This window comes from Meriones unguiculatus, chromosome 9 (assembly GCF_030254825.1).
Source record: "Meriones unguiculatus strain TT.TT164.6M chromosome 9, Bangor_MerUng_6.1, whole genome shotgun sequence".
Classification (NCBI taxonomy): Eukaryota; Metazoa; Chordata; class Mammalia; order Rodentia; family Muridae; genus Meriones; species Meriones unguiculatus.
In genome coordinates, this window is record NC_083357.1 from 11,126,910 (window position 1) to 11,153,640 (window position 26,731).

A 26,731-nucleotide genomic window follows, 5' to 3' on the forward strand; every position below is an offset into this window, starting at 1 on the left:
TCTGGGCTTCTTCCCTGGGCCGTAGTCCAGCAAGGGACCGTCTGGGGCTACCAATGATTCCTTCCTACTTTCTCCTCTCCCTTGGGAACAGGGTTGACTCTGGGACTTGTCCTCAGCACATAGTCCTGATTGGTATCCTGCACAAGTAACAGCGTTTGGGGATGTAAAGTAGGGAGATCATTCTTGACAATACCTTCAGTTGCCCGGAGAGCTCAGCATAATGGTTTCTCAAACATCACGATGATAAACTCATTTGCAGCCAGCAACCTGGAAGCCAGTAGAGTTGGTGCACTGGGAGTCATAGGGAGTCATAGGAGCAAGCTCTAATGGCCTCCTGCCTTTGTGTGTAGCCTCCAGCAGACACTCCTGAACGTCTCAGGTATAACATCCGGCCTCTGAAACCTTGGCTTACGAGGAATCTGCTGTGTGGGGTGCTCAGCTACATGAACGGTAAAGCACACAGTGTCACACAGTGGGTGACACTGATTTAAGCAAAACACAATGAAGCTGCTGTAAGGACTGAACTTCTCTGAGCTGCCCTAAAATAGCCATACTCCCCCTAGTAGTGGCCTGTGATGCTTTTAATGATTTCCCTTTTGATATGGGAAATGAACAGATAGAAGCAACTAAAGTGAGAGCAATGGAGAAAAGAGAAAAGCCGGAAAGGGCCCTCATGTGAAAAGAGATTGAAGGGCCCTCATGTGAAAAGAGATTGGATACAAGCTAGCAGCAAGAGCTGAGCTCCCGGGAGTCGGGAGGGAACCCGCTGTCCTGTACTGTGACGCTGCAGTAAGCCTAGTCTTCCTGTCTTGCAGGTGGTGCTGGAGAGCAGGAGAAGGTGCCGGCGAACCCTGAGGCGCTGCTGCTTATGGCCAGCTCCCAGCGTGATATGGAGGACTGGGTGCAGGCCATCCGCCGGGTCATCTGGGCTCCCCTGGGCAGAGGTACTTCCCGTAGTGCGCATGCCCACCCTGTAGAACCCCTGTCAGCAGGTAATCTGGTCTTCTTGCCCCAGGCCCACACGTTTCCTCTCGCTTGGGACCTGCTGCTTGATGCACGTCTGATGGCAGCCTAGTCCTTCTGCTACTGTCCTTGAAGTCATGCCTCCCACCTCGTATTTAGCAGGGGACATGAGTCTCCAAATAGAGGCCCGTGGCCTTTCCTTGCTTGTGTCCTTGCTTCTAGACACCCTGCCGAATGTTGAGCGGCTCTCTCAGGGTGCAGGTGCGTCACACACTGCCCTGTGTTCAGATCCAGTGTCCCTGCCACACTGGAACCCAACCCTGATCCCCATGCCCACTTCCTGTCCTTGATCTGCTCTTACTTTGAGGTTCATGCAAAACATTCATTCAGTAGTACCGGATACCTGGTCTATCCCAGGCACCTGGGGATTCAGTGGCAAAGGAAGCAGGTGGTGGCCCCGACCCCCAACACCTTGCTGTCTGCCACAGATGGTCCATAGACAAGTACATCTATCTGAAGGTGCTCATGAGTGAGAGATGCAAGAGCAGTGGGACTGGGGAAGGGAGGGTGAGGACAGTGGGAGGGCCTGGGTGAGAGAGGTGGCTAGGCAGTGGGGTCATGGGGGACAGTGTTTAGACTTCATAGTAAAAACAATGGGGCACCAGGAATAGGGGTAAGCAGGACATACATGGTTGTTGACGTAGATTGATTTTTTTTTTGTTGTTTGTTTTTCAAGATGGGGTTTCTCTATGTAGCTTTGGCTGTCCTGGAACTCACTTTGTAGACCAGGCTGGCTTTGAACTCAGAGATCCACCTGCCGCTGCCTCCCAACTGCTGGGATTAAAGCCATGCAGCACCACACCCAGCTTGACTTAGATTGAAGGCCTTTTAGTCATCCCGTAAGGAGTTGACAAGAGTGGCCGTAGCAGGCGGGGACAGGATGAAATGGGCGGTGATGGGATAGCTGGGGTAGCTCGCTGCAGATGAATTGTAAAGGGAAGCTTCAGTCACCATGCTGGGGAGAGGGGGAGGAGGGCACAACTCCCCGCTGAACATGGAGATCCAGAATCTTCCAGCAGGATGATTCTAGCCATGGCGTGAACATTCCTCTCTCCCTGTAGTCTTTGTCTGGCAGGGACAAATTCTCCCCTTTGGGAGTTTCAAACCCGTATCCAGATCTGACAAGAGCTGTGACCTCCTCTTCTTACCTTACCCGTTCCCTTCTTTTATCGCTGGCTCTGTCCTTCCTGATCTCCTTCATCAAACTGTCAATCCCTTGTATAGAAGAATGAATGTAAAGCTAGAAGTTAAAATTGTTCTCTGAGCCTTACTGGAGCAACCTCATGATCACAGCCTATTTGACCCACAGAGCATTTAGTGGCCTGGGGAGACCAGAGCCACCCAGAGGTGGCTTCTGTAGCCACAAAGGGCCTCTTTTAGTGCCAGAACATTGAAAGCAAAGCCAAGAAACAGAGTAGAGTCAAGAGCAGACACTATGCGGTCAGTCTGTGGTTCATCAGAGGTGGCGAGCAGCAGAGGAAACTTACAGAGAGGAAAAAGACTCACAGACCGTGTAAAGCAAACGACATGCATTCCATAAAAGTCAGTCGAGGGGCTGGACAGAGGAACAGTGAACGAAGGAGAAGATGCCTGTAACGTGCAAACCCAACATGATTTCCAGCTCAGTCAGGCAGAGATGAGCCAGTAGAAACAGTGGATCAAATGGCTCAAATGGGCACTTTGCAAAGAAGAAATTCTCATGGTGAGTGGGCTTAGGCTCATTGGCCACCAAAGATACATGAATTACCGTGAATATGTACCGCCCCCCAATAATCAAATGAATAGATTTATACATTTGTGGGACAGCTACTCCAGTCAAGTTAGAGAACATTCCAGAACTCTTATCCCCTTTTCGCATCCTTCCTTCTTATCCTTTTTAGGCATTCATTTCTCTTTTTTTTTCTTTGTATCTCTGCTCCCTAACTATCCATCATTCTCTTTGTGTTATCATTCAACTCACTATAAAGGGAATCATAGTATGATGTTTTTTGACTGGCTTCTTCAGTTCCACGGTTTTATAGTCTTCTGTCTGCTCTTATGGGGCTGAGGTGGATCCCTTCATCCACTGTAGAACTTCCCACTGTGAGAATGAGTTAGTTATTTACTCATAATGCAGCTAGGTGCTAGAGTTAGTTTCAGACTGCCATAAATATGGGGCTGTGAAAACGTGCTGCATCCAAGTCTCCTAGAAGAACTGTGCACACATCTCTGTATGGGGCCTGCCTTCCACAGGGAATGCTGGATCCTGTGTGCCATGGTAGCAACTTTACTAGACACCCCCAAGCAACTTTCCTGCTGATACTTGCGAGATTTGGGTGACAAGTAGATGTAACATGCAAAAAAAAAAAAGAAAAAATATATAAATATATATAAACTAAAGTGTCAAAGAGGCTTATGTAATTTACTCAAGATAGATAAAGTCAGTTAGGGATGGTACAGATGGTGGATCTGACCTCAGAGGCTTCACTTGTTACCAGCCCATGCAGGATGTGGAAAGGCCCTAAGAAAGCTACCATCTTTGAGCTCTACCTGTGGTTAGCATCGGCCCAGCCAACATACCCATCTCTCTCTGCATGAGCAGAATGGGGAGTGTTGCAGCCTTGTTCTTCCCATCAGGCCTGAGGTTTCTGTGACCGAGAAGGCCATCTGCTGCATGCAGAAGAAACATGGCTATTAAACAGGAACTGTCATCTAAGCCACTTATCTCTTCCTCCTCCTGTCGACCGCAAGTCCAGGGGAACTGTAGAAATACCAGGTAGGAGGGAGGCCAGCCTTGTCTAGGCAAGGATGAAGCTTGAAGCTTGCAGGCGGGCCCAGTAGGCCCTGGAGCTTTCCTGGCAGAGCCATTATTATCCCCAGTTACCTGGACAGAAGGCTTAAAGGGTCAGGTTTCATCTGTTCATCCAGAAATCCCGTCTGGTTTGTCTGTGGTGGTAGCAGTCAGCCACCTCCGACAGATGGCCAGACAGCAGTCCTACTGCAGGGGAAGAGCCTCTCCTTACAGAGAAGAAAAGCAGGCAGTGGGTACTGTCAGGAACGTGCCCTGGAGTAGCTCTGTGGCAGTCACTCACTCGCTAGCACAGTATGCCCTTGGGCTGGGAGCAGGGCAGGCAGGTCTAGTCCTCGTGGAACTCATTTCCTAGCGGAACAGGGACTGCAGCAAGCTAAGAACCAGGCAGGCCACTGGGCAGCAGTCTGTGCGGTGAACGCTGGGCACGATGGGCATGGAACCGGAGTTTGGTGACACCTGACCAAAATGAAGCAGCAAAGGACAGTGCTGGCACGGGAAGTGCATGACGCTGATGGAAGCATAAAGGGCATCCAGGGTGGCCAGAATGGACTGGGCGAAGGGAGGAGAGGGAGAGGGAGACCAGGAAAGGGGCTTGTCGACGTGCTGGGGCAGCTGGCTCCCCAGGCCAGATAGAGAAGCCTTGAGCCTGACAGCATCCTTCTGTCTGCTGACAGTGACTGAAAGGATGGAGGGAGGGAAACATAGGGCAGGAATGTTGAGCGTGCTGGGAAGCACAGGGAGACTGACATACCTGTGCGCTCAAACGAAGACTTATTATTTCTCAAACAGCACAACACAACTGATTTATATCACGTTTACATTGAATACAAGTAATCCAGAGATAAGATATATGAAAATGTATATCTAAAGTACAAATTCAGGTCCTGGAGAGATGGCTCAGTGGTTAGGAATACTTCCTGCTCATCCGGAGGACCTGGGTTTAGGTCTGAGCACCCACATCAGATGTTTTACCCTACCTGTAACTTCAGCTCTGTGGGACCTGATGTGCTCCCTGGCCTCTGCAAACACTACACACACACACACACACACACACACACACACACACATACATAGAGACACAAAAATATACACAAAAATTAAAAAATCAAATTAAAGTATATATTCAGTGGCAGAGCGCCTTCCCTGAGTGCATGAAGCCTCTGGTCCCTGGCACTGCCAAATGGAAGAAAAATAAAAAAGACAGAGAATTAGAAAGCTGTGCACAGGTAACTTGCAAATATGACACCAATTTCCCATAAGGCCCTTAGCCATTGTCTGGTTTTGGTATCCTTGGGACTCCAGAATTGATCTCCATGGATATTGCTGGCTGACTGTCATTGAATTCTTTATTTAATTTTTAGGTAGAGCCAGTAACTATTTCCCACAGGGGATGGACATGAGCAAACGAATGAGGAGTCACAGTTTGGGCAGGGTGTTTTGACTAAGCACCTGGAAAGACAGATTATCTAGTGAAATGTGCAAAGAAAGGGCTACCAGAGATGCAGTTGTTTGGGTGACTTAGCGTGAGGTTTCTATTAGATACTGAAATCTGCCTGTTGAGTGGTCAACTATATACGTATGTCTTGTCATCAGGAGGGGCCACCAGGCTGGAGTAAGAACTGTGAGGCTGCTGGCACACATCCTCAAAGCCATGCGGATGGGTGAGCCCCCAGGAAGCAAGTGTGGTGACAGGGTAGCAAAGGGTAGCACCCGCAGGTAAGTCATGAAGTCACGGAATAGCCAGCCGGGTGCTGCAGCACGCCTGTAATCCCAGGCAGGCGTTCCTGCTTGATAATTCTCTGGATGTGGCCACTCCAGGTATCTTGGGTGAGTGTATAGGGTTTTTATGTACCTGTAAGTACAGGTGCCTGAGGAGACCAGAGGAGTGTCAGAAATCTTGATGATGGAGTTACAGGTGGTTGTGAATCCCATTTAGCTCAGATCCTCTGCAAGAGCAGTAACTCTTAACCACTGAACCATCTCACTGAACCAGCCCCAGAACCTCAATTTTTTTTTCTCTCTCTCCCACCCTGCCCTCTCAGAATTATACTCTATTAAGTGGTCTCACCCCATTAATTAATTAATTCATTCATTCATCAATGAAAAATGGGTTAGTTCTACCTTTTGGTTTTTGCATAATACTGCCATGAACAGGGGTATAAAAGTTACTTTTTAAAAAGTGATTTATTTTATTTTTTGTTTCATTTATTTTTATTTTATGTGCATTGGCGTTTTGCCTGCATGTATGTCCGTGTGAGGGTGTCGGATCCCCTGGAACTGGAGTTACAGGCAGTTATGAGCTGCCATGTGGGCGCTGGGAATTGCACCCAGGTCCTTTGAAAGAGCAGCCAGTGCTCTTAACCACTGAGCCATCTCTCCAGCCTCAAAAGTTACTTCTTATTGTGAGCAAAATACTTGACAGAAACAAGAGAGAAAACGCTCACTTTGGCTCTTGGTTTCCAAAATTTTAGTCTGTCTTAGAAGGGAAGGCGTGGTGGGATTGATGGCTGTGGAGCCTGTGGAAGAGGATCTTCATCTAAGCTGGGAGCAGGAAACAGAGAGTGCAGAAACCAGGAGGGCTGGCTTGAATACTCTCTGGAGACCCTCCCTTGGTGACCTTCTGTCAGTCAAGCCCCAGCCCCCAAAACAGGACTGACAAGCCAAGGACTGAGCACTCAATATATGAGCCAGTGGCTGACAGTTAAGATCCCAGCCTTAGCAGTGAGTGTACAAATAGCCTTTTGAACCCTCGCTTTCAGTCTTCTGGGTCCATACTCAGAAGTAAGTCTGTTGGTGCCATGTATAGAATTTTGAGGAAACACCGTGCCATTTTTCTACAGTGGTTTTGCCAAATGTTCCCATAGCTAACGACAAATATAAGGATTCATATTTCCTTCCATCCTAATCTTCACCCAACAATAGGCTGGGAACTTTCGCTCTGCTTGACTAGAAGCTGTGGGTAAGCGAGAATGCCCTTGAAATGCTGGTCTCCGGCTGTCTTCATTTCCCTCCATGCCAGCAAGTGCTGGCAAGAAGCAGGCAGATGCAGGGACAGTGACATCCTGTTACAGACCCTGGCCTGGCCTAGGGTGTTGGAAAGAGTTAGCGTCCCCAGGTAGACCTTCTGTATAAAGCATCGCTGGCTCTGAAGCCGTGGCAGCTCTCTGGAACTCTGTGGTGACAGCAGTGTCGGTTTGTCCGTCCTTCCTGCTCCTTCCAGCTTTTTACCAGCTCTCTGCCTTCTGGTCATCTTTGCCTATTCTCCTCCTCTTCTTGTCCCCTGACCACACTAAACTCTTAAGCTGGCCCTTCGGTTGTCAGTGGCACCTGCCAGGGTGACTGGGGAACCATTGTAAGAACAGCGTTCAACATTGGAGGATTGTAGAAGATCTGAGTACCCGCAGCGGGTTAGAGCTTCTCAGGGACAGGGGACCCTCACTCCAGGGTGTGATTGGTAAATCATCCTGATTGATACGGTATGTGTTGGGGTTGTGACTGTGGAATCAAGCTGCTGGTGGGATGGAGCTACTGAGATGGTACAGCAGAGGCAGCAGAGGGGAGTGTCTTCTGGCCAACTCTGAACCCTTATAGCCTGACAGAAGGGGTGTTTAGAGCATTCCTTTGGCCCATTACATCCCTGCTTCTTGTACTAACCACAGGCACTGAGCCTTATGTTTTGGACCAGTCATGGCCTGGCTGATAGTCATAATTTTCCCTTCGCCAGGGGGGAATGTACTTCCTCTGGCCAAGGTAGAAATGGTTCCTTCCTGGTTGCAAAAGTCAAGTCACGCTGTCTCAAACAACTCTGGTGGGGCTGGGCCTTCAGGGGCCAGGGGAATCACGTTTAGTTTGTGGCATAGTCGGCACAAAGCGCTCGGGGAGTGTTCAGGACAGGCAGCAGCTGGTGCTGGCATGAGGGTGGTTGCTCTGGCAGTGTGACCTATGGTGCTCTTGGTCAAAGCAGCAAGGACAACACAAGAGCCTAGCAGCTGACACTTAGTCCAGTTCTTTCCCCCTGGCATCTCTCTCTACAGGAAAACGAACACCAGAAGGAATGCTTACAGTCTAAGCAGAACTTATTATCTTTAGTGCCAGCAGTGACTTCAACAGTGCTTAGACCTGCTAGGTGCCCAGGGACAGGCAGGTCCCCCTCGCCTCTTAGAAGCTTTTGTTTCTGTTTTGCTAATAGCCACTGCAGTGGATGTGAAGTGGTGTCTCATTGTTTAAACAAAGTATTGCAAGATGGCTGTAGCCAACCAGGAGGGTGTCAACCAGGAGGAAACCTGCCAGAGTTGGGCCTTAGCCCTGGGGGAGGTGGGGCATTAATGTAGGCTGGAGGAAGCCCTGCCGGAGAGGCAGGTGGTGGAGTGAGCACCTCCTGGTCCCCCTCAGGATATGGGCTACTCCTTGGGGAGATGGAGAGAGTTGCGTTGGAGAATTCTGAGGCAGGGACTGTGAGGATCTGACCTTCAGTTTTGAAGGGACCTCTGACTGCTCCCTGGACAGGCAGGAGGACTGTGAGGAGGGGAGGATGTTTCAGACTGTGCCTGGGTCTGGCTGGTGAACTGAGCAGGTTGTAGCTCTGTGCAGAAACTAAGAGTGATGAGCTCTCCTGGATGTGAGGGCGAGAAAGGGAGCTGTGAGCACTGACTCCAGAAGTGAGGCTGAGCCATCTGCAAGGATAGAGGTTGGTGAATGAAAGAGCAATCAACATGGAGCAGGCTAGGGGATTGTCAGAGTATGGCTCTGACAATCTATACACATTTGGGTTTGAGCCATCTGTGAGCCTGTATAGACAGCTGAGGAGGACTCAGAGGGCTGGGGACCACATCTCCCGAGCACTATTCTCTCCATATCTCAGCCTCACTGGAAGACTCAAAGAATACAGTCTTATAGTTCCAGTGAATGTCAGCCTGCCAAGTCAGTGAGCCTGAGAATGAGCTGCTGACAGTAGAACCTGGTTCTGATGCTATCTGCCAATTTTAGCAAGGTACGGAGGTTCAGGGGGCAGGTTCAGACCCCCTCCCCCCAGGCCTGGAATCCTGGTCAGTCTGATACAGGAAAATTCAGGGGTCAGCTGTATTTAGGTACTAGTTCAGAGCGCCCTTGGGTCTGCTTTTCTGCAGCTCTGAAGGCCCCTTAAAGAGCTCCAGGAGCTTATGATCTGAGATCCTCAAGTCAGGGGAGACGGGGGGGGGTAGCTACTGCTCCAGGCTCAGCAGAGCCAGGGCATTGGGGCTCTCTGCCAGGAGAGCCAAGGCCAGAGTAAATAAATATCTGGGAGCTTCCTGCCCCCCCCCTCTGCCCCCATTCAGCCACCTTTAACTCTCTCTCCCACTATCCTGCCTTCCATTGCTCCTTGCTGCTCCTTGACAAGCCTCCCCTCATTGCACTCCATGGAGCTGGAGCTCATAGATGCCCACTCAAGCTGAAGAGCCCACCTGCTGCCAGGCTGCTCATGGAAGAGAATCATCCTCACCATCCCAGCTCTCCAGCCCTTCCCGAGAGGGTGCTCCTAACCAAACAGACTAGAGCTCAGTGAAGCAGGGCCGCTAAGGACCAGCAAGCAGGAGACAGCTGCAAACCTCTGTACATCTGTGATTTCCTAGGCTAGTAGGTGTCATTCCGGGACCTACAGGTGGGGAAACTGGGGTTCGGCTTCACAGTCTGCCTCCCCTCCAGGGGCAGTAGGTGGGTTCCTCCTCCACCCTTCCCACCTTCATACTAATCTGATGAGAGGAAGTGAACACTTGGATAATATATACCCTTGGAATGAGGACTTTATTCCCACACTCAGCTTCAGGGCTTGGACTAGGAGTCTCAGTGTCCCACAGCCCCAAATTAATGGGAGCATGGGCTTTCCCCAGGGACCAAGGAAGAAATGTGATCCTTGCCTTTTCCACTTCCTGGGCTGCCATGTCTCCTCATCTCACCTTTCTCCTGTAGTTTAAACATCCTGAAGTTACCCTGCACCCCTTGGCAATCCCTGACAGCCTTTCTACCCTTAGCATGCTTATACATAACTACCAGGCTCCTCTGGCTGTAGAAGGCAAGGCAGTCACAGGTTCCAGGACACGAAGATCAAAATATCCCATTTGAAATAAAGACAGGATGTGATTAAGACTGGCTTATCTTGCCTTTATTTACCAGTTTGAGATTTTGATCGTTATGGTTTTTGCCTTAAGGTTTGTTTTTTGTTTTTGTTATTTTGGGACAGGGTTTCTCTACATGGCCTTGGCTGTCCTGGAACTCACTCTGTAGACCAGGCTGGCCTCGAACTCACAGAGGTCCACCCACCTTTCCCTCCCAAGTGCTGGGATTAAAGGTGTGTGCATGTGCCACCAGGCCTGGCTCAAGGCGCGTTCTTTAAAAATCTCGATGCGTTGTGTGTCTTGGTTCTTGGAGCAGCCCTAAAGTTTCCCTTGGTCCTTTTCCCCAGGCGAGATTCTACTAAAAGTGAGTAAATAGTGACCGTCCCCTGCACACTTTGCTTGAAGAGGGGTCCATTCCCCCAGGCTCAGAGCTGTCTTCCTCCTCCCCATGCCTCCAACTCTGCTTCTGCCCACCTTGCCCACTGGCATAGGCTGACCCGGCGTGCCAGTCGGAAACATACAGATTGTGGGCTCTGAGCACTTAGGCTTTGCAGACAGACATTTGAGGAATGATCTGTCCCTTCCAGCTTGGAGACCTCAGGCAAATCATATAACCTCTCTGGAGCCTCCACGGCCTCTTTGTGAAAAAGAGTTGTTAATTATCTTTCAGAGCTCTTCAGGAGATGAGGTCAACCAAACCATTGCCACTAACCCTAGGGGTACTGGCTCCAAGGAGGAGAGAGACCTGGAAGGCCTGGTATGCGGAGCCCCCCACCCCCCATACCAGGGTTGCTTTAGGGAGGGCATTAATACCCACCCTGCCTCTAGAGTGACTCACAACCCATTGCCCAATCTTCTCTGGCCTCCCGTGCACCACCTGCAACTCGTGCCTCCCCGGCCTTGGCCTGTGTGGGTGTTCCTGAAGCAAGTCCCCAGCTAGGAAGAAGGGACCTCGTGGAGAGCGTGGAGGGCTGCTGCGAACTCAGGGTGCCTGATGCCGCGGCGCAGAGAAAGGTGCAGACCGAGAGCTCCCAGTGCTGGGAGCTAGCTGCCTGGCAGGAGGCATCTCAGGCACTCGATTCTCCCGCCCTCGCCCCAGGTCCGGCCCCGGGCGGCTCAGGCCGGGCTGGCGGCGGGCAAGACGCTACCTGTGCGCGTGCCGGGCATTCCTGCCGCCGCCGAGCCGCCGCGCCCGGGCGCGCCATGGGCCTGATGCCGGCCGCGCGGGCTTTCTCCAGTTGCCGCGCCTGCCCGCGGCCGCCCTGCCGCCTGCCTGCCTGCTGCGCGCCCGCCGCCCCAGGTAGGGGCTCGACGGGGTGCGGGCCCTGGGGACGCGGGGCTCGGCGGGGCCTGCGGGAGGGTGGGGCTGGGAGTCTGAGATGTTCCGAGGGGCTGGAGCCCTGTATGTGCCTATTTGTGTTGGTGGGGGAGAGGAAATGACAATGCGCCGTCCTTTTCTCCAGTAAACTGTGGGACTGAGACTAGGGATCTGCGAAAGATCCTCTCCATCCCCTATTGCTCTGAGACCTAGCAGGAGGTGGGTCCTAGGCCCTGATTCCAGGCCCAGTTGGAGCCTCTGAAAAGCCACCATCTAGAGGTGGAAATCGGTCTGCCCCGGGGCCTGGCTTGCGCTGGGCAAGCTCATCCTCCAGGGCCTTAGCCTGTGGTGGTTTCCCAGGGTGTGCTGGGGGCAAGTTAGGAGGTGTTTCAATCCCCAGTCTGAGGCTATAAGTCGCCAGGGCCTGAAAGAGGTACGGTCTGTGGCCTGTCAAAGGGGAAGTAGGTGTTCAAAGAGCGGGTGCATAGCTGGCTGCAGGTGAGAGTGGGCCAAAGAGCAAGGAAAGCCTGCAGTCAAGAGGGAGACAGCAGATTTATCCAGAGTTTGCAAGAGTTTGTTCTATGGCTGTTTCTCCTCCCCTCCCCCGACTGTGGCCTCCTCTCCACTGGGGAAAGCCAGAGACAGACACAGTGGCCAAGCTGACCTGCTGCCTCAGCTCTGGGACCATATCCAGGAGGGAATCCCAGTGGCCTGCCTTTCTTGCTGTGGCAGGACCATGCCCCCTTCCTCCAGGGCTTCCCTAGAGGGTAAGGAGAAAACCACTAGGTGCCCATGGACCTAAGTCCAGGACTTGGCAGGGAGGTTGGGGGCTGCTTCCAGGGTCTTCTAGAATGAGTTCTGAGCAGGATCTGTGGCTTTTACCCTTGCTCGGGATTCTGGGAGGCGTGTAGGCCAGGCTTTAGGGAGTAGCTGTCAAAGCAGAAGCCCTGCAAGTTCATCCTGAGGAAAGGCAGCTCTGCCAGCTTCCTCTCAGTTGGCAGAGTGGGCACTTGGTGACGAGTGTAGGCTGGGACCTCTAGGAACCACATACTGGCTGGGTTTCCGGCAACATGACAAGCCTACTGGAACTGGTTCTTGGCACATTTCCCCCCTGACACTTGCCAGGAGGGCTTAGGGAGTTCAGCAGGTGGGGCTAGGCCTCATGGGGTCTGCCAGAAGGACTGTGGCAGAGAAAGCAGTGGGCAGGGCCACTGGGAATGGAGGCTGCCTGAGGCCCGAACATGGCTTGGCTACAGCAGGGACAGCTGGCAGGGAGGACTCAGAGGCTGAGCTGGAATGAGGTCTGGATTTTTCCTTTCAAGAGTCCAGTGGAAGAGGGATGCCCTGGGGTGTGGGTCCATCTTGGGTCTCAGGGCAGTCTGCGAAGACAGATGTCCCGATAGATAGATAGATAGATAGATAGATAGATAGATAGATAGATAGATGGGGGGGGCATGTAGTCCACTGTTCCAGCAATGTGTGCCCAGAACCTGTGTCTCTTTGGTCTTACTACTTGCCTGCTTGTGCCCCCACCTCATGTTATCTGGGTTCAGTGCTCACGTGACCCCTTGTCTGCAGGCACACTTCCTTACTCCCACCCTCCCAACACCAAGTGTCCTTCTTTCAGAGCTATTCCATTGATCCCCCCTAATTCTATACCTCATACTTAAAAGTGTTTGCTGTGTCACCTTCTCAAAACCTCTTCTGTTCTGAAGTGCTGGGACCTTGTGGCTTTCCTTCTGCTGGTCTGCTGCCCCATTTGGGGACAGGGAAAATGTTCAGAAGGCTTCAGTGGGAGGCAGGGGTTGGGAGGGGCCGTCACAGGGCAGAGCTGTCAAGGCTAGGTCCTATGCGGACAGGGGGGCCTGTCTAGGTTTGTGCCTAAGGGCCGGTGGAGGCCAGCAGGGCAGAGATTGTCAGCCTGGTTGGTTCCATGGAGACCACAATGTGGGGCATGCTCTTAGCCCAAGCAAGGGCGGCTCGGTCGCTTTTCAGCAGCGTAGCCCACACTCCCACTGTTTCACTTTCTGGGTTCCCGGTTTCCCGTGACCACCTGCAGCCTGAAAATACTAAGTGGAAAATTCCGCAAACAGCTCCTCAGTTTTATATTGTGGATTGTGATGAAACCGTGAACCCTCCCGCTCTACCCTGTCCGGGATGTGAATCATCGTTTTTGGGATGTCTGTTCTGTGCATGTCACCCCCGCCTATCAGATCAGTTGTCATGGTACTATAATGCTGGTGTTCACGTAGCCTTTATTTTATTCAACAGTGACACCAAGTGCAAGAGTAGCACTGGCAGTTTGAGCAGTTGCTGCCTTTAAGTGAAAACGTTGAAGTACAGAAAGCTATGTTCAGAGATGATATGGGGAGCAGGGGCAGCCACATAACTGTCACTCTAGTGTAGTGTTAAAATTGTTCTCTTTTGCTGACTACTTAGTTTGACTCCAAAAGAAACTTGGGTAAATGGCTACCTCTGGTGCCTATTAGCATACAGAAGCAGCACGTGGCCTTCAGGCTCTCTCGGTAGCACCATTGACACTGTGCTGGCACCCTAGCTCTCAGCCCGCCCCTACCCTAAACTTCTCCAGCTCATGCTTTCATCTCCCAGCTTCTCATTCCTACATAACCCTGCTATTTCAGTTATGCCCTTTCTTTTGTCTTCCTCTCTCGCTCTCTCCCTCTCTCCTCTCGAGACCCAGTCCAGCCTGTTGGCCATGTTCCTTCTGCTGCTTTCTGTCTGTACTCCGGACTCTTCCCGATGCCTCTGGCCATACTCTCCCTCATATACACAAGAAAAATTTCCCCAGCAACCATACCTTGGAGCACAAACGTCCTGGGTGCACACATCTGGGACGTGTTATCTGCAGTTTCGCTGGGGAACTGGGTTTGCCTCCCCTGAGAATAGGGGTCCTTCTGTTCTCAGAACAGGGCCAGGCACAAGTGTACAGTGGCAACAGATGGCAGGTGTCCTGAGCACAGGACGCGGGGAAAAGAAGGAAGCGGGTTGGAATCACCTGAGCCTGGTGAAAGTGTGGAGGGAATTCGGCATGTCTGTGTCTTCCTGACCGTGGCCTTCAGTTGCTGGGAGCTGAGGCCGGGAGCTGAGTGCTGTGACTTGGGACAGGAGAAAGCACGGCGTGGTATTTGTCTGTCTTATCCTCTCACTCCTCCACCTCTGCCAGTGGCCCTGAAGAGAGGAGTGTCTTAACCTGGCTGTGCTCCAGGGGTGGGAGACGTGAAGGAAATAGACTGCAGGGGTGTGCCCTATGCCTAGGTGTGGCTGTGTGAAAGCTGCCATTGGAGACAGTTAAGGAGTGAATGAAGCTGAATGAAAGGCTTCGTTTGAGTGGATGGGAGGCGACAGGTAGGTGCCATGCCAAGGGAGCCCTGCCCCCCTTTGCAGACACTTTGTCCACGGGACCTTCCTCTGTGTTCTATGCCTGCTCATTTGAAGTAATGGTACTTCTGCTCACAGACATGGCTTCCTCTGGCTTCCTTCTGTGAGCCAGGACATCTTCCCCACTTACCCAGACTCTAGTGTCATTGGGGGAAGTCTGTACTTACAGACTTAAAACAGCAGAAGTAAATAAATACCCCAAAGCATGAAGCAGGGGTCGGGGAAGGCGGGGTAGGAGGCAGTGGGGAATGCTGTGGTCTGGAGGACTGCAGTGCTTTTCGGTTAAAGGGACAACAGCTGGTACAGAGTGCCACTCTTGCCTTGTTGGAAACTTAGGTCTGTTGCCACCAGAAGCACGGAAATTGGCAGAGAAACTCAAGAGCTGGGGTGTAGCTCAATTGTGGAAAGCTTGCCTAGCGCACACACCTCAAAACAAAGGAGAGGGAGGGAAAACCAGCAAATTTTAAAAATCTTTTCAGTGTCATAGGAGGTAAGCTCGTGCATTTGAAGCCCTGAGTGTGGGTGACTGAGTCCCGACTGAGAGAAAAATAGCTGTGTGTCTGTGCCCTCAGCCCAGCACGCTGTAACCCAGCTCAAAGGCTAGGACACCGTTAGAGGAGACTCGAGGCCTCCTGAGTCTGGCCTGCTTTGAGTTGCCCAAGTAGTCAGCTTGTTCCTGGCCTCCTGGCTCTGAGTTTTCCCTGTGGTCAGGGGGCTAGCCTGTCAAGTCCCAGAAGAGGCCGGTTTTCCTTTTTCCAGCGTTACGTCCTATGCTGTGACCCAGATGGTTCCCGTCATAGGACCTGTTGCTGGGTTCCTTCATCTCCATTCCAATGTACATGGTGGTGGCAGAACAGAAAAGCTGGGATAGTTGCTGTACATAGAGCCACACTGAATGGGCTGAACTAGGTCCCTGCCACATGCATGCACAAGCTGACATGTTCACATGCACATGTATGAACAAAAGCCCAACGTGTATGTGCATATGGCACATGCTCGCACATACCCCTTTACCTAAGGCATTGATGGTGTCCCTGATGTGTCCCTAAAGGCTTTCCCAGAAAGAGGGCGGTGGGGCCAGGGAGGCTTTTCTTTCCTATTCCATATGCTTTATTTCCAGACATCCAATTTAAGGACTAGCATTTGCAGGGCCATTCTCTTTATTTCTAGTGCTTGGAATGAAGCCCAGGGCCTCTCACATGCTGGGCAAAGGCTTTAACCACTGAGCCACCCTCAGCCCAGGGGACTGATATGTCTTATTTTTAAACAGGGTTGGAGCAGAGAGTGAGGTAGGTTGCCAGAGGGGTGGTTGAACTTGGCTGCCTCATGATCCAGTTCCCACAAAACTGGGCTTGCACACCAGATACCCTGCGTATCAGATGTTTATATTATGATTCATGACAGTAGTAAAACTGCAGTCATGAAGTAGCAACGAAAATACTTTTATGATTGGGGGCCACCACAACATGAGGAACTGTGTTAAAGGGTCACAGCATTAGGAAGGTGGAGAACCTTGGTCCTAGATCTCAAGGTTGTGAGAGTTTCTCCAGCTGCTGACCTAGGGCAGAGAGGTTCACAGATACTGCCTCGTCATTGTCATTGCCTGCACGATCAGGAAACTCCTAGTCTTGTTATTCATCAAATTATCAGTTTTAGCCAGAAATTCCCCTGCCTTTTCCTCTCCTTCCTCTCTTCTAACCCTCAATTGCTCTCTGGTCTTGGTTAGATGTTTGGGTTCTTTTCTTTCTGATGCTTTGTTTCTTCTCCCAAGCGTTTTTGAGGCCTGGCGTATCGGAAAGTGTGCAAGTCATTGTGCACTGCTCAGTGGCCTGACTTCATTAAACTGTGTATGACTGGGATAGTGTGCCAGGTTCAGACCCAGGAGTACTGGAACCCCAGGAGCCTAAGGTGCTTCTAGTCACGGACCCACTGAAGCCAAGTTCTGGCCTGACACTACCGTCAGTTTGACTGGTTTGTAGCCTCACGTGAATGAAATTGTTCAGGTGCTTACAATTACGGCTTTTGTGCTTAAGAGTTTTCACAAAATCCACCAACTGCTTCGCCCTTCTTAAAGCTCAGTGGCTTTACCCTTGTTCACACTGTGCTGTAACCATCCTCCATTTTTGAAGCTGTACCACTGAATGTCCACCTCCCTCCCAGCCCCCAACGCCACCATCCACTTCCTGTCTCTGTGTGACGGTGGAGGGATGTCTTACCGGTGCTGCCACACAACTTTTGTTCTTTTTTTTTGTCTTATTTTGCATGTATCTTCCCTGTTGTGGTCTCTGCCTGCATCTCCTGACTTCGTATGGTAGAAACCACATCTCATAGTGCAGGCACGCTGCATTGTGGGTCCTGAGGGACCGCTGATTGTCTTCCACCTTTTGTCGTGTTCGAAGAGCTGCTGTGTGTGTGCACACATGCCTCTTGCACACTTTCAGTTCTTTTCCTGTGTCTGCTGAGGGCTGGGATTGCTTGCAGTGATTCAGTTCTCAGTTCCTTGAAAGACCCCTCACTGCATGCATTTCCATCCCAGTGGCACCGTCTCAAGTTCCTGCTGGTGGTGCCCAGTTCGTCATTCCTCTACCCCAGCAGTGCCCAGACCTTCCTCTACCTCCTCCCCAGCTCTTCCCATAGGAACCCTGGGATTACACACATATGCTGTCATGTCCAGCTTTGCCCAGCCCTGAGCTGAGGTCCTCACACTTGCCCGTCAAGAGCCGTACTCACTGAGCTGAGCCAGCTCCCCAGTGCTCATGCTCATTGCATCATTTTGATGAATGATGTTGAGTGGGATGGTGTTTCACATCAGTGTGGCATCTCTCTTGTCCTCTGAGCTGTGCCTCCTGCCTCTCTTTTTGCAGCAGTGCCCAGTGGACCGACCCATGAGGCATCTGCTCACATTCCTGTGCTTGGGCATGGCATAGTTTCCCAGTGGAGTGAGTTCATCCTTCAACACAACACAAGCACATGCTTCCTGAGGGCCGTTTTCTCCTGGCTTGGACAAGCTGCACAGGCCAGGCTTGCTGCATGCCTCCTGCTGCCCTGACAGCCCTGAGCAGCCACCTGGGTGTGCCCTCCCAGTGCCTCATCTCTTCCTTGGGAAGAGCCTCCTTTGGTGCACACACAGCATTCTCTGCCTCCCACAGTCCAAACACCCTTCACCCACCATTGTGCAGAGTGGCAGGAGAGAGTGAATAGTCCCTTTCTGTGTCCAGGGATCTTTGGGCAGCGGCTGGAGGACACGGTGCACCATGAGCGGAAGTATGGTCCCCGCCTGGCACCCCTGCTGGTGGAGCAGTGCGTGGACTTCATCCGGGAGCGAGGACTCAGTGAAGAGGGGCTCTTCCGTATGCCCGGCCAGGCCAACCTGGTGAGGGACCTGCAGGATTCCTTCGACTGTGGAGAGAAGCCGCTGTTTGACAGGTGAGCTCCGGGGGAGAGGGCAGTATAGATGGGACCACTCGCCAAGGCTCCTGCGGGCTCCTCCCTGACACCGGGTTCTCTGAGCAGGGCCTGCCGTATTGTCTACTGTGCGACTCATGGCTATTTAGCCATTCTGCCCAGAGTGCAGAAGAGTGGGGCCCAGAATCACACTGGTTGCTGGTCTTCTGGAGGGTGTCTGCCACAAACAGGGTCAGGCATCTGTTGATTTCCTCAGCTCCTTTTTGACCCACGTAGAGGAATGAAGGCCTCAGCTAGCGGCCAGGCCAGCATAGCTTAGGCACAGCTGTATCTAGGATTCCACACTTACTGTAGTGTGCCCTTAGTCCTGCCTCCTCTCAGTGACCCAGCTCCCCCCAAGCTTCCATAATGGCATGATGGCATAGCAGCTGAGTTCCATCTCAGTCAGATTCTGGGGCAGGAAGACAGTCCCTTCGGCCTGCTTTGGATCTGTACTCATCACTGAGGACATCCCATGGCTAGAGGAAGACAGTGATACCCACTGCCCAGGGCCTGAGAACGGGTGGGTGGGGCTTGCCTCTCCTTGGAGTTGTGTGGGCTGTCTTCTCCCCAGTGGGATACCACTCATTACAGGACAGTTCTACATAGAGTTCTTGTATCAAGCCTTCAAACCAGACACCCATAAAGCTTCTGCCTCTTGTGACATCTTTCCTTAGATCTAGGCTCCTTCTGCCATGGGACAAGCTATGCAGTGCTTGCCATGGCCCTGGACCCCGCAGAGTGTAATGCTGTCATCCCTCCAGCTTCCTCCCAGACCCATAGCAAAGCTCTGGGGCTTTGCCAGGTAGTTTCATTAGATGTGGAGTTCAGGGCTAACCACTGTTCCTCAGGGAGGGCACAGGAGTCCTTTTTCCTGGATCTCTGTGATGCTCTGCCTACAGCTTGTGGAAGCTTGCGGTTTATTCTGCATGTCTGCCAGCCAGACCTCATCTCTTCTGTAGGCGTCAAGGTTAGAGCCTGCTTCAAACAAAAGCTGCTTTGGTAGGGACTGGAGCAATGGCTTTTAGACATGTCCCGGGGTCAGATACACTGTTGTAGTGTTGGAAGACTGTCAGACTCACACCAGCACATTCAAACTCAACTAGGGTCTCAGGGCGAGGTAGCAGTCTTTCTGGCCTAACCCACCCTGTAGTGTCATCATCTTGTTATGCCTCCTGTTTTAATGCATGGTGCCAGCTGGGCTCAGTTTGGCTCCTGTCCCCGAGCTCAGGCCCACAGACCCACATCTCTGCTTTGGCAGCATGACAAGGCCCTTTTTCCAGGCTTGTGGCTCCTGACTGACCCTCCATCATGAAACCTCCCTTCCCAGGGCTTGCCAGTCCCTCCTCTTAGGTAAGCCTCTAAGCGTTCTCCCTCCACCATGGAGGCTCTGGGCTCTGACTTCCCGCTCTTCAGAGACTCTTTCCCAATTTCTTCTATTCCTCTACAGCTGTGTCTACCAACTCACAGGATCTCCAGGACTCTGCTGACCTGTGCCTGTTCCGAGTGAGCTTTGGAGTCTGTTATCCTCAGCTCACTCACAAGGGCACCTTAGTACCTTACTGCGCCTTACAGAGGCCAGGTGTCTCTGCCCCCCTGCCCGCCTGCTCACTGTGGGCACTGGAGCTCTGTTCCCTAGAACTCACTCACAGCAGCAGCTGGGTGGCTGATGGGGCTCCCGCTCCCAGACTTAGTCCTCTTTGTCCTTGGGATGAACCTTGGCTGAACTGGGGAATCTGTATCAGAAGGTGAGAAGTCAGGCCCTTGCCTCTGGTCTCAGCATCTCGCTCCATCTTGAGGGCCTTCGATGGCCGCAACAGGACTTAGTCTCCATACTGGCTCAGGGATTCAGGGATGACTCTGCTGAAGTGTGTATGTGTGTGTGTGTGTTGGGGGAGGAGGCTTGGTTGTGTTGAGGTATTGCCAGCTCAGGCTCATGCTCTCTTTTTCTATCTGGGCTTTGTGGGGCAGCCCTGGCCACAGCTGGCTCCTCCTCTAAGCCAGCACCTTAAGCCACACCTGAGCCCCAGAAAACTTTCCTAGCCCCTGGTTCCATGCCCAGCTTAAAGTTCCTCATAGGAGCTCTCTCGGGGAAGACAGCCAGGGACCAGCAGACCTTGGCTGTGCTAGTGAGATGACGCTAGTGTCCCTCTGGCACTGACATTTGAGATTCTGGACTTCCATATGACCACATGCACCCAAGATCCACACATGCGGGGTTCTTCCCTGGCCTCTGCTCCCCAGCCAAGCATGCTGCTGCCCACTGTTCACTGCCTTCTCCTGGGCCACTTCCTCCATCCACACTGGAGGCCAGGGCCCTTCCCAAGCTGGGACCCTCCAGGGTCAGTAGCAGCTGCTGCCTCAGGGAGACAGCAAGTAGGACTGGTTAGCCCTCCAGTTCACAGGCCTTCCTGTCTGCATCCCCGCTCAATGCCCTTCCCATCCATCACCCACAGAGACCTGCTGCTCAGCTGTATGCCTGGCCCACTGTTCCTCCCACTCTGGCTCTCTCAGCCTCTATCCCCACTCACCGCTGGTCTTCCCTTTATTGAACACTTGGTTCCTTTGTCCCTGAATTCCCTTCCAACACCACTGTGAATTCGCTCTACCCCCATCGCACTCTCACCCGTACCAAAGAGCATTCCAGATGGAAGCCTGGGCCCACCAGCCTTATGGTATGTGCTGGTATGTGCTACATGCGGCTGGTGGCCTGAGGCAAAGCTACAGAAGGCCAGTGGGTCAGCAGACCTGCTCTGGTCAAGTCGGCTGGCCCCACTGCCATGGCCCCATCTGCAGCTTCCCATCCTCTCTGCGCTTCCCCTTGCCAACAACAGCATTCATCCAGAATGAAAGCCTTGCCTCTTAAGAGTCTCCACTCCTGGAAAACACACACACATCCACACACCCCTGGGGCTGAGAGAGTGTTACTGTGGAGAAAGAGTTAAGTGGGAGTAAAGCGAGATTTGTGGTAGAGGAAGACCAAGGCAAGAAGCAGTACCTGTGGGTGGGCTAGAACATGAGGTGGGGGAGGGGCTTCCTGTGAGCCAGTCCGAATCCTAGGTAATTCCTTCCACCTCGAGCAGCTGTTGTGAGTGGAACAGCTGTGCCCTGTGGCTTCTGCAGCAGGACGCCTCCCAAGTTCCACACCAGGAACACAAAAGAGGATTCCCCTTCACCACTCATGCTGGACTAGACACTAGATTCTGAGTGGTGTGGGGCTGGCGAGTTGATCCAAGCTGGAGCTAGCGTCTGGTCTCTCAGTCACCCTCTCCACAGGGCCCTGCCTCCTGCGCCTGCAGACAGCCTGGGCCTGACCTTGACCAGGGGCAGCTGGCTCCCGAGGAGCATGGCTGTATGCACACGTCTTGACCCGAGACTGACTGTCCTGGGGCATGTGAGGTATGTGTTGGTCTTGAAGCTGCCTGGGGCCCTGCTCTCACTTGTGTCCCCCTTTTCATCCCAGCACCACAGATGTGCACACGGTGGCCTCCCTGCTGAAGCTCTACCTCCGGGAGCTCCCAGAGCCCGTCATCCCTTTCGCCAGGTATGAGGACTTCCTCAGCTGCGCCCAGCTGCTCACGAAGGACGAGGGGGAGGTCAGTGCCTCTCGGGATACATCCTGGGGGTGGGCTGGCGGCCAGCAGGCATGTGGAGTCAGGACTTACTCGTTGGCACATGGGCTGCTCTGTGGGGGAGAGAGGGCCCCCAAGTGCTTTGCAGAATGTGTAGCTATTTCCTCAGAAGTTTCTCACAGAAGCCGAAGAGGGGGTGGGGGTGGAATGCAGATCCCTCTTAGCGCAGGCTGCCCAGTTCTGGCCACCTCACAGCGGGTGCTTCTGTTTCGCCGTCGTCTCCCACACCTGGCTCAGGCTTCAAAGTCTGTACGGTGTTGAGGCCGAGGAGCCCTGTTACCTTTTTCCTGAGCTGTCTTCCAGGATGGGTATCGGCCCCCTCCCCTCCCCCCTCTGCCCTCCTGGCCATCTGCAGCTCTGCGCTGCTGCACCGGGAAAGACTGTTTGCCGTCTCTGTGACTGTGTGGGGGATGAGGGGAGTTATCAGGCAAATATTTGTGCCCTGATAAGTGAGCCGAGACATTCCTCTGTGGCCTTGCAGAGGCTCACCCCTCACCCCAGCTCCCAGAAAGAGAATCAGTCTCAAGAGGTCACAGCCACACTTTGGAGGGATGGAAGAGGTCAGCTGGGACTGGCCATATCTCCCTTCTCCTGTCCTACCTTCCTCCAGTCAGAGGCCTCACTGCTGAAACCCCATGTTCTCCTTTCTTCACAAGGGGACCCTGGAGTTGGCTAAACAAGTGAGCAACCTTCCTCAGGCCAACTACAACCTACTCAGATACATCTGCAAGTAAGTGGCTGGTTTGGGGTGGGGCTACTCTGGCCTGCTCTGACTCTGTGCTCATTCCCTCCACCCCTGGAGAGAAAACTCTCAGCACTCCCTCACCAAGTGTTGAGACATTAAGGTGTGTGGAAGAACAGAGCTGTAGGAGGCAGCCAGTGAATGAGTGCAGACGGAACCTGTGTTCGCCCTTCTGGCATATGCCCCTTGATTAGGTATATATCTCATGAGGTACAGACCCCCAGGTGCCCTCATTCTGGGTGCTGGTAGGAGCCTGCAGGGATGACACTCACCCAGGGCTGGGGGGGGGGATTCTGAGCTTCTGGAGCATTTGTCTTCTGCAGCAGAGATGACCATACTGTGCCCCTACGCCTTTGTTTCTCATGGTATTCTTAGATCTCAAGGGACCTTCTGCCTTGATCAGACACAGGTGCAGCTGACCATACACAGCAACCATGGAAAGAAAGCCTGGGAGGCCCGGTTGATCGTGGGAGTAGAATGGAGCCTGGGGGCACAAAGATGGGAGCTGGGCATAGAGGGTGTGGCCAGAGGGCATGAACGTGTGAAGGTGTAGGTTGGGTGGGCGTGGGATGTAATTGGGTATCAGAGGTAGCATGATAGTGTAGCGGATGGCTGGGTATGGTGTAGCTGAGTGTAGGTGTGAGTTGGGTGGGCCCTCTGTGGCTATTTCTGGAGTTCAGCTGTCCACAGCTGTGACAGACAAGGTGGAAGACACGGAAGCGTAGGTTGGTGTGATGGATTGACAGGGCATGTGGGTGAGCATGTAGCATGTGGGTGGCTGGCTGGTATGGAGGAGGCATCATTGGTATGGTATGGTGGGTATATCTGAGAGGTGTGGCTAGAAGTATCAGTGTGGTGGGTACCTAGGTGCTGTAGAGTTGATGTAGATGGAGTGGGTGTGGGGTGTGGCATGGTGGGTGTGGCCAGGCAGGGCTTAGAGCTCACAACAGGTTAGCGTTTACAATTTGCTGCTTCACAGATTTCCTCTTTTCTCTTTTGCAGGTTTCTAGATGAAGTGCAGGCCCACTCAGATGTCAACAAGATGAGTGTCCAGAATTTGGCAACTGTCTTTGGCCCTAACATCCTTCGGCCACAGATAGAGGATCCAGTAACCATCATGGAAGGTAAAGGGGAGGTGGCTTGGCAGTGTCCAAAACTGGGGAAATTTGGGTTCATGTTAGTCTCCATAGCTCAGAGCCAGGCCAGGATCAAGAGCTTAAATGTCTATCTCCATTTTCAGGGACAAAACCTCCTTCCCTCCTTCCCTCCCTTTGTGGCTGGTAGCAGCTAAATCATTGGAAACAGTTAAAATGACCAATGGTTAGAGATTATAGGACAGCTGGAAGCAAAAATACTTGTCCCTGAGCCCACACAGAATGTTTTTCTGTTTTATTGTCACAGTCAAGTAATTATCTTAGGTTCCTTGATGACAGACCTGTGCAAATGGCAGAGAATTTCTCTTTTGTGATAAGTAATTAGTAAAATGATGGGATTTTGTTTTGTTTTGTTTTTATTTTTATGTGTGTGTGTTTTTTTAAAGCAATATGGTGAGGCTGAGGTGGGAGAATTCCTTAAGTCTGGGAATTTGAGGGCAGCCTGGACAATGTGAGACATGGTCTCAGAGAAAGAAAGAGGTGAAAAAGGGTTAAAGCTGCCTCCAGTTACAGGCCTAATGCCCAGCCTGTGATAATTGCTCTTAAGTCCCAGATGATGAGAAGGAGGCCAAGTGAGGTGAGGTGACTCACCAGGGCCTGCCAGCCAAGCCTGTCAAGGGCCCACATAGAGAGAGGCTGGTGTGGAAACGAGAATGCACACGCCTCTGGGAAGACCTTCTGCAGCAGAACCAGTGTAAGAACCACGCTGGCCACACAGGATGTTGTGGCCATACACACATGGCCATACACATGTAGTCGGTGGGGACATGCCGGAGGTCCTGGATCAGGGCTGAGGACATGGGCTCCAACTTGGACACCAGCAGTAGCCCCACAGCCCACTGTGGGAAGGCTGTTTTCTGGCTGAGAAGTACCTACTGTAATTCTGCTGGATCACTAGGGTTCTGTGGGGACCTTCCCAGGCCATGGTCTTTCTCATCCACGGTGAATCTCCCAAATCTAGTGTTTGGTTGCGGGTAGCTAGGGGGAACGAGGTTGCAGAATAGACATTACAGACCTTTGCATGGCCCTATCGTTGCTGCTGAGCCCCATATCGAGCCCCCAGATTTGGGGTACTGTGCCTCAGGGGATGATGGAGGGATTGGTGGTCGACACTGTGCATGCGTGTATTCACATATATACATATCTCCACACATGTGTACAAGGGCTAGAACCCCGGCTCTGTAGTTACCTGCATTGGCTGCTCTTTCAGATGACCCTGGTTTGGTTCCCAGCCCCCACATGGCAATTCACAACAATTTATAGCTCTGTCAGATTCCAAGGGATCTGACATTCTCTTCTAAGGCCCAAACGTACCAGGTACGCATACGGTGCCCATAAATACAAGCAAGCAGAATGCTCACACACATAGAATACTTTAAAATTTTTATTTCATCTGTCAGTGTGGATTAGTGTTTTGGCTGCATGTATGTCTGTGCACCATGTGCATGCCTGGTGTCTGCTGGGGTCAGAAGAGGGCATTGGGTTTCCTAGGAACTGGAGCCACAGATGGTTATGAGCCACCATGTGGGTGCTGGGAACTGAATCCAGGTCCTCTGCAAGAACAGCAGGTGTTAGCTGCTGAGGCATCTTTCCAGCCCAGAAACAAGTAATTTTCTTAAAAAAGGATGATTGCGAGCACGTGCGTGTGTACATATTTGCACGCATATGTGTAAACCCTGTTCCAGACAGAGCCTTGCGTCCTCAGAGGGGCTTCATTAGGGCACAGCCAGCAGAAGCAAAAGCACCAGAGAGACTGGGTGGTTGATGGGCTCTGACTTACTGGCTTCTGATTTCCAGTTCCATTATGCCAGCCATCACCCTGTGGCCTCGGTGAGTCTCAGGTACGCATGGCACCTACCTCTTCCTAGGAGAGCAGTCCAATGCTTCCTCCATGCCCAAGAGCTTTGTGGGCATAGATCTGTCTGTGTCTGGTCCTGGCTGGTGTGGTGGTCCTCCTTCAGGAACAGGCATCCTATGTCTGAGCTGTAGCTAGCCCTGAGTGTGTTAGAGGTGTGGGCTGGGCCACTCACAGCCAAGCTCTCCCCTCTCTTTCTCACAGGCACCTCTTTGGTTCAGCATCTGATGACTGTCCTCATCCGGAAACACCAACAGCTCTTTGCCGCAACCTCCCTGGAAGAACCCGCTTCACTACGTGGTACTGTCCAGGGCACTGTAGAGTGGGGCTCCGAGGAGGTCACCAGGGACCACCAGGCCGAGCCCAGCAGCCCTGGCTTGCCCACACACAGGACTTCATCTCTGGATGGGCCAGCTGCCGCAGTGCTCTCTAGAACTTCTCCACCACGCCTTGGCAGCCAGACTGGCCCTGCTGCCACCAGCCCTGGGAAGAGGATGCATACTCTGCCTGGCTGGAAGCCTTCCTTTCGGCCGCCTGGCTCCCGGTCAGAGAGCCCAAAGGGGGGCAGCTCATCCTTAGAGGTACCCATCATCTCCTCCGGTGGGAACTGGCTCATAAACGGCCTATCCTCTCTGCGTGGCCACCGTCGGGCCTCATCAGGGGACCGGCTCAAGGATTCAGGCTCAGCACAGAGACTCTCCACTTATGACAACGTGCCCCCTTCCAGCCACGTTTCTAGCACTGCCAGCATGGCCAGCACAGGGTGGTCTGTAGCCTCATCATCCCAAGAGGCTTCTGTCAGCAGCTGCACAGCCTGCCGGGCCAGCGACTCTTCTGCCTGCAGCTCCTTACACACCGAATGGGCTCTCGAGGCCTCTCCTCTCCCCAGTAGCAGTGAGGACCACAGGTCCCCAGACCTGGGCCACAGCCTGGATGAGGCATGTGTGGGCAGTGGCAGCAGTGAGCCCAATGACCCAGGCAGCCCCACACAGGCCCATGTTCACCGTTGCCAGGCTCTCCAGGGCCAGGTGACTGAGCTCAGGGCAGAGCTATGCCGACAGAGGACTGAGTATGAGAGGAGCCTGAAAAGGTAAAGGGCTACGCTTATGCTGACTGCTGAGAAGGCTGCAGGGGGCAAGGCTCAGAGAAGCCCCCTCCCAGTCTGCCTTCCTTGGAAAATGACCCTAGGATATTCAGGTGTGGCAGTGGGTGGACCCATCACTGGGCAGGCTCCACAAATGCCTCCTAGAGGCATCGCAACAAAGGAGAATGCCAGTTTGT

General features: G+C 52.7%; 1 protein-coding gene across 4 annotated transcripts in view; it reads left to right on the plus strand.

The window, feature by feature from the left end:
- Arhgap22 (Rho GTPase activating protein 22) overlaps positions 1-26,731 on the plus strand; it is a 158,176-nt gene that overhangs the window by 128,893 nt on the left and 2,552 nt on the right. For 2 of the 4 annotated variants that reach the window (XM_021643463.2, XM_021643464.2), the window contains 6 exons: positions 816-992; positions 17,842-18,049; positions 21,531-21,663; positions 22,356-22,429; positions 23,444-23,565; positions 25,655-26,540. In XM_021643463.2, coding sequence (XP_021499138.1) covers positions 816-992; positions 17,842-18,049; positions 21,531-21,663; positions 22,356-22,429; positions 23,444-23,565; positions 25,655-26,540 — 1,600 coding nt within the window. Of the gene's footprint in view, positions 1-815; positions 993-17,841; positions 18,050-21,530; positions 21,664-22,355; positions 22,430-23,443; positions 23,566-25,654; positions 26,541-26,731 lie in introns of those variants that run through there. The other 2 variants (XM_021643465.2, XM_021643468.2) reach the window with 2 other exon arrangements.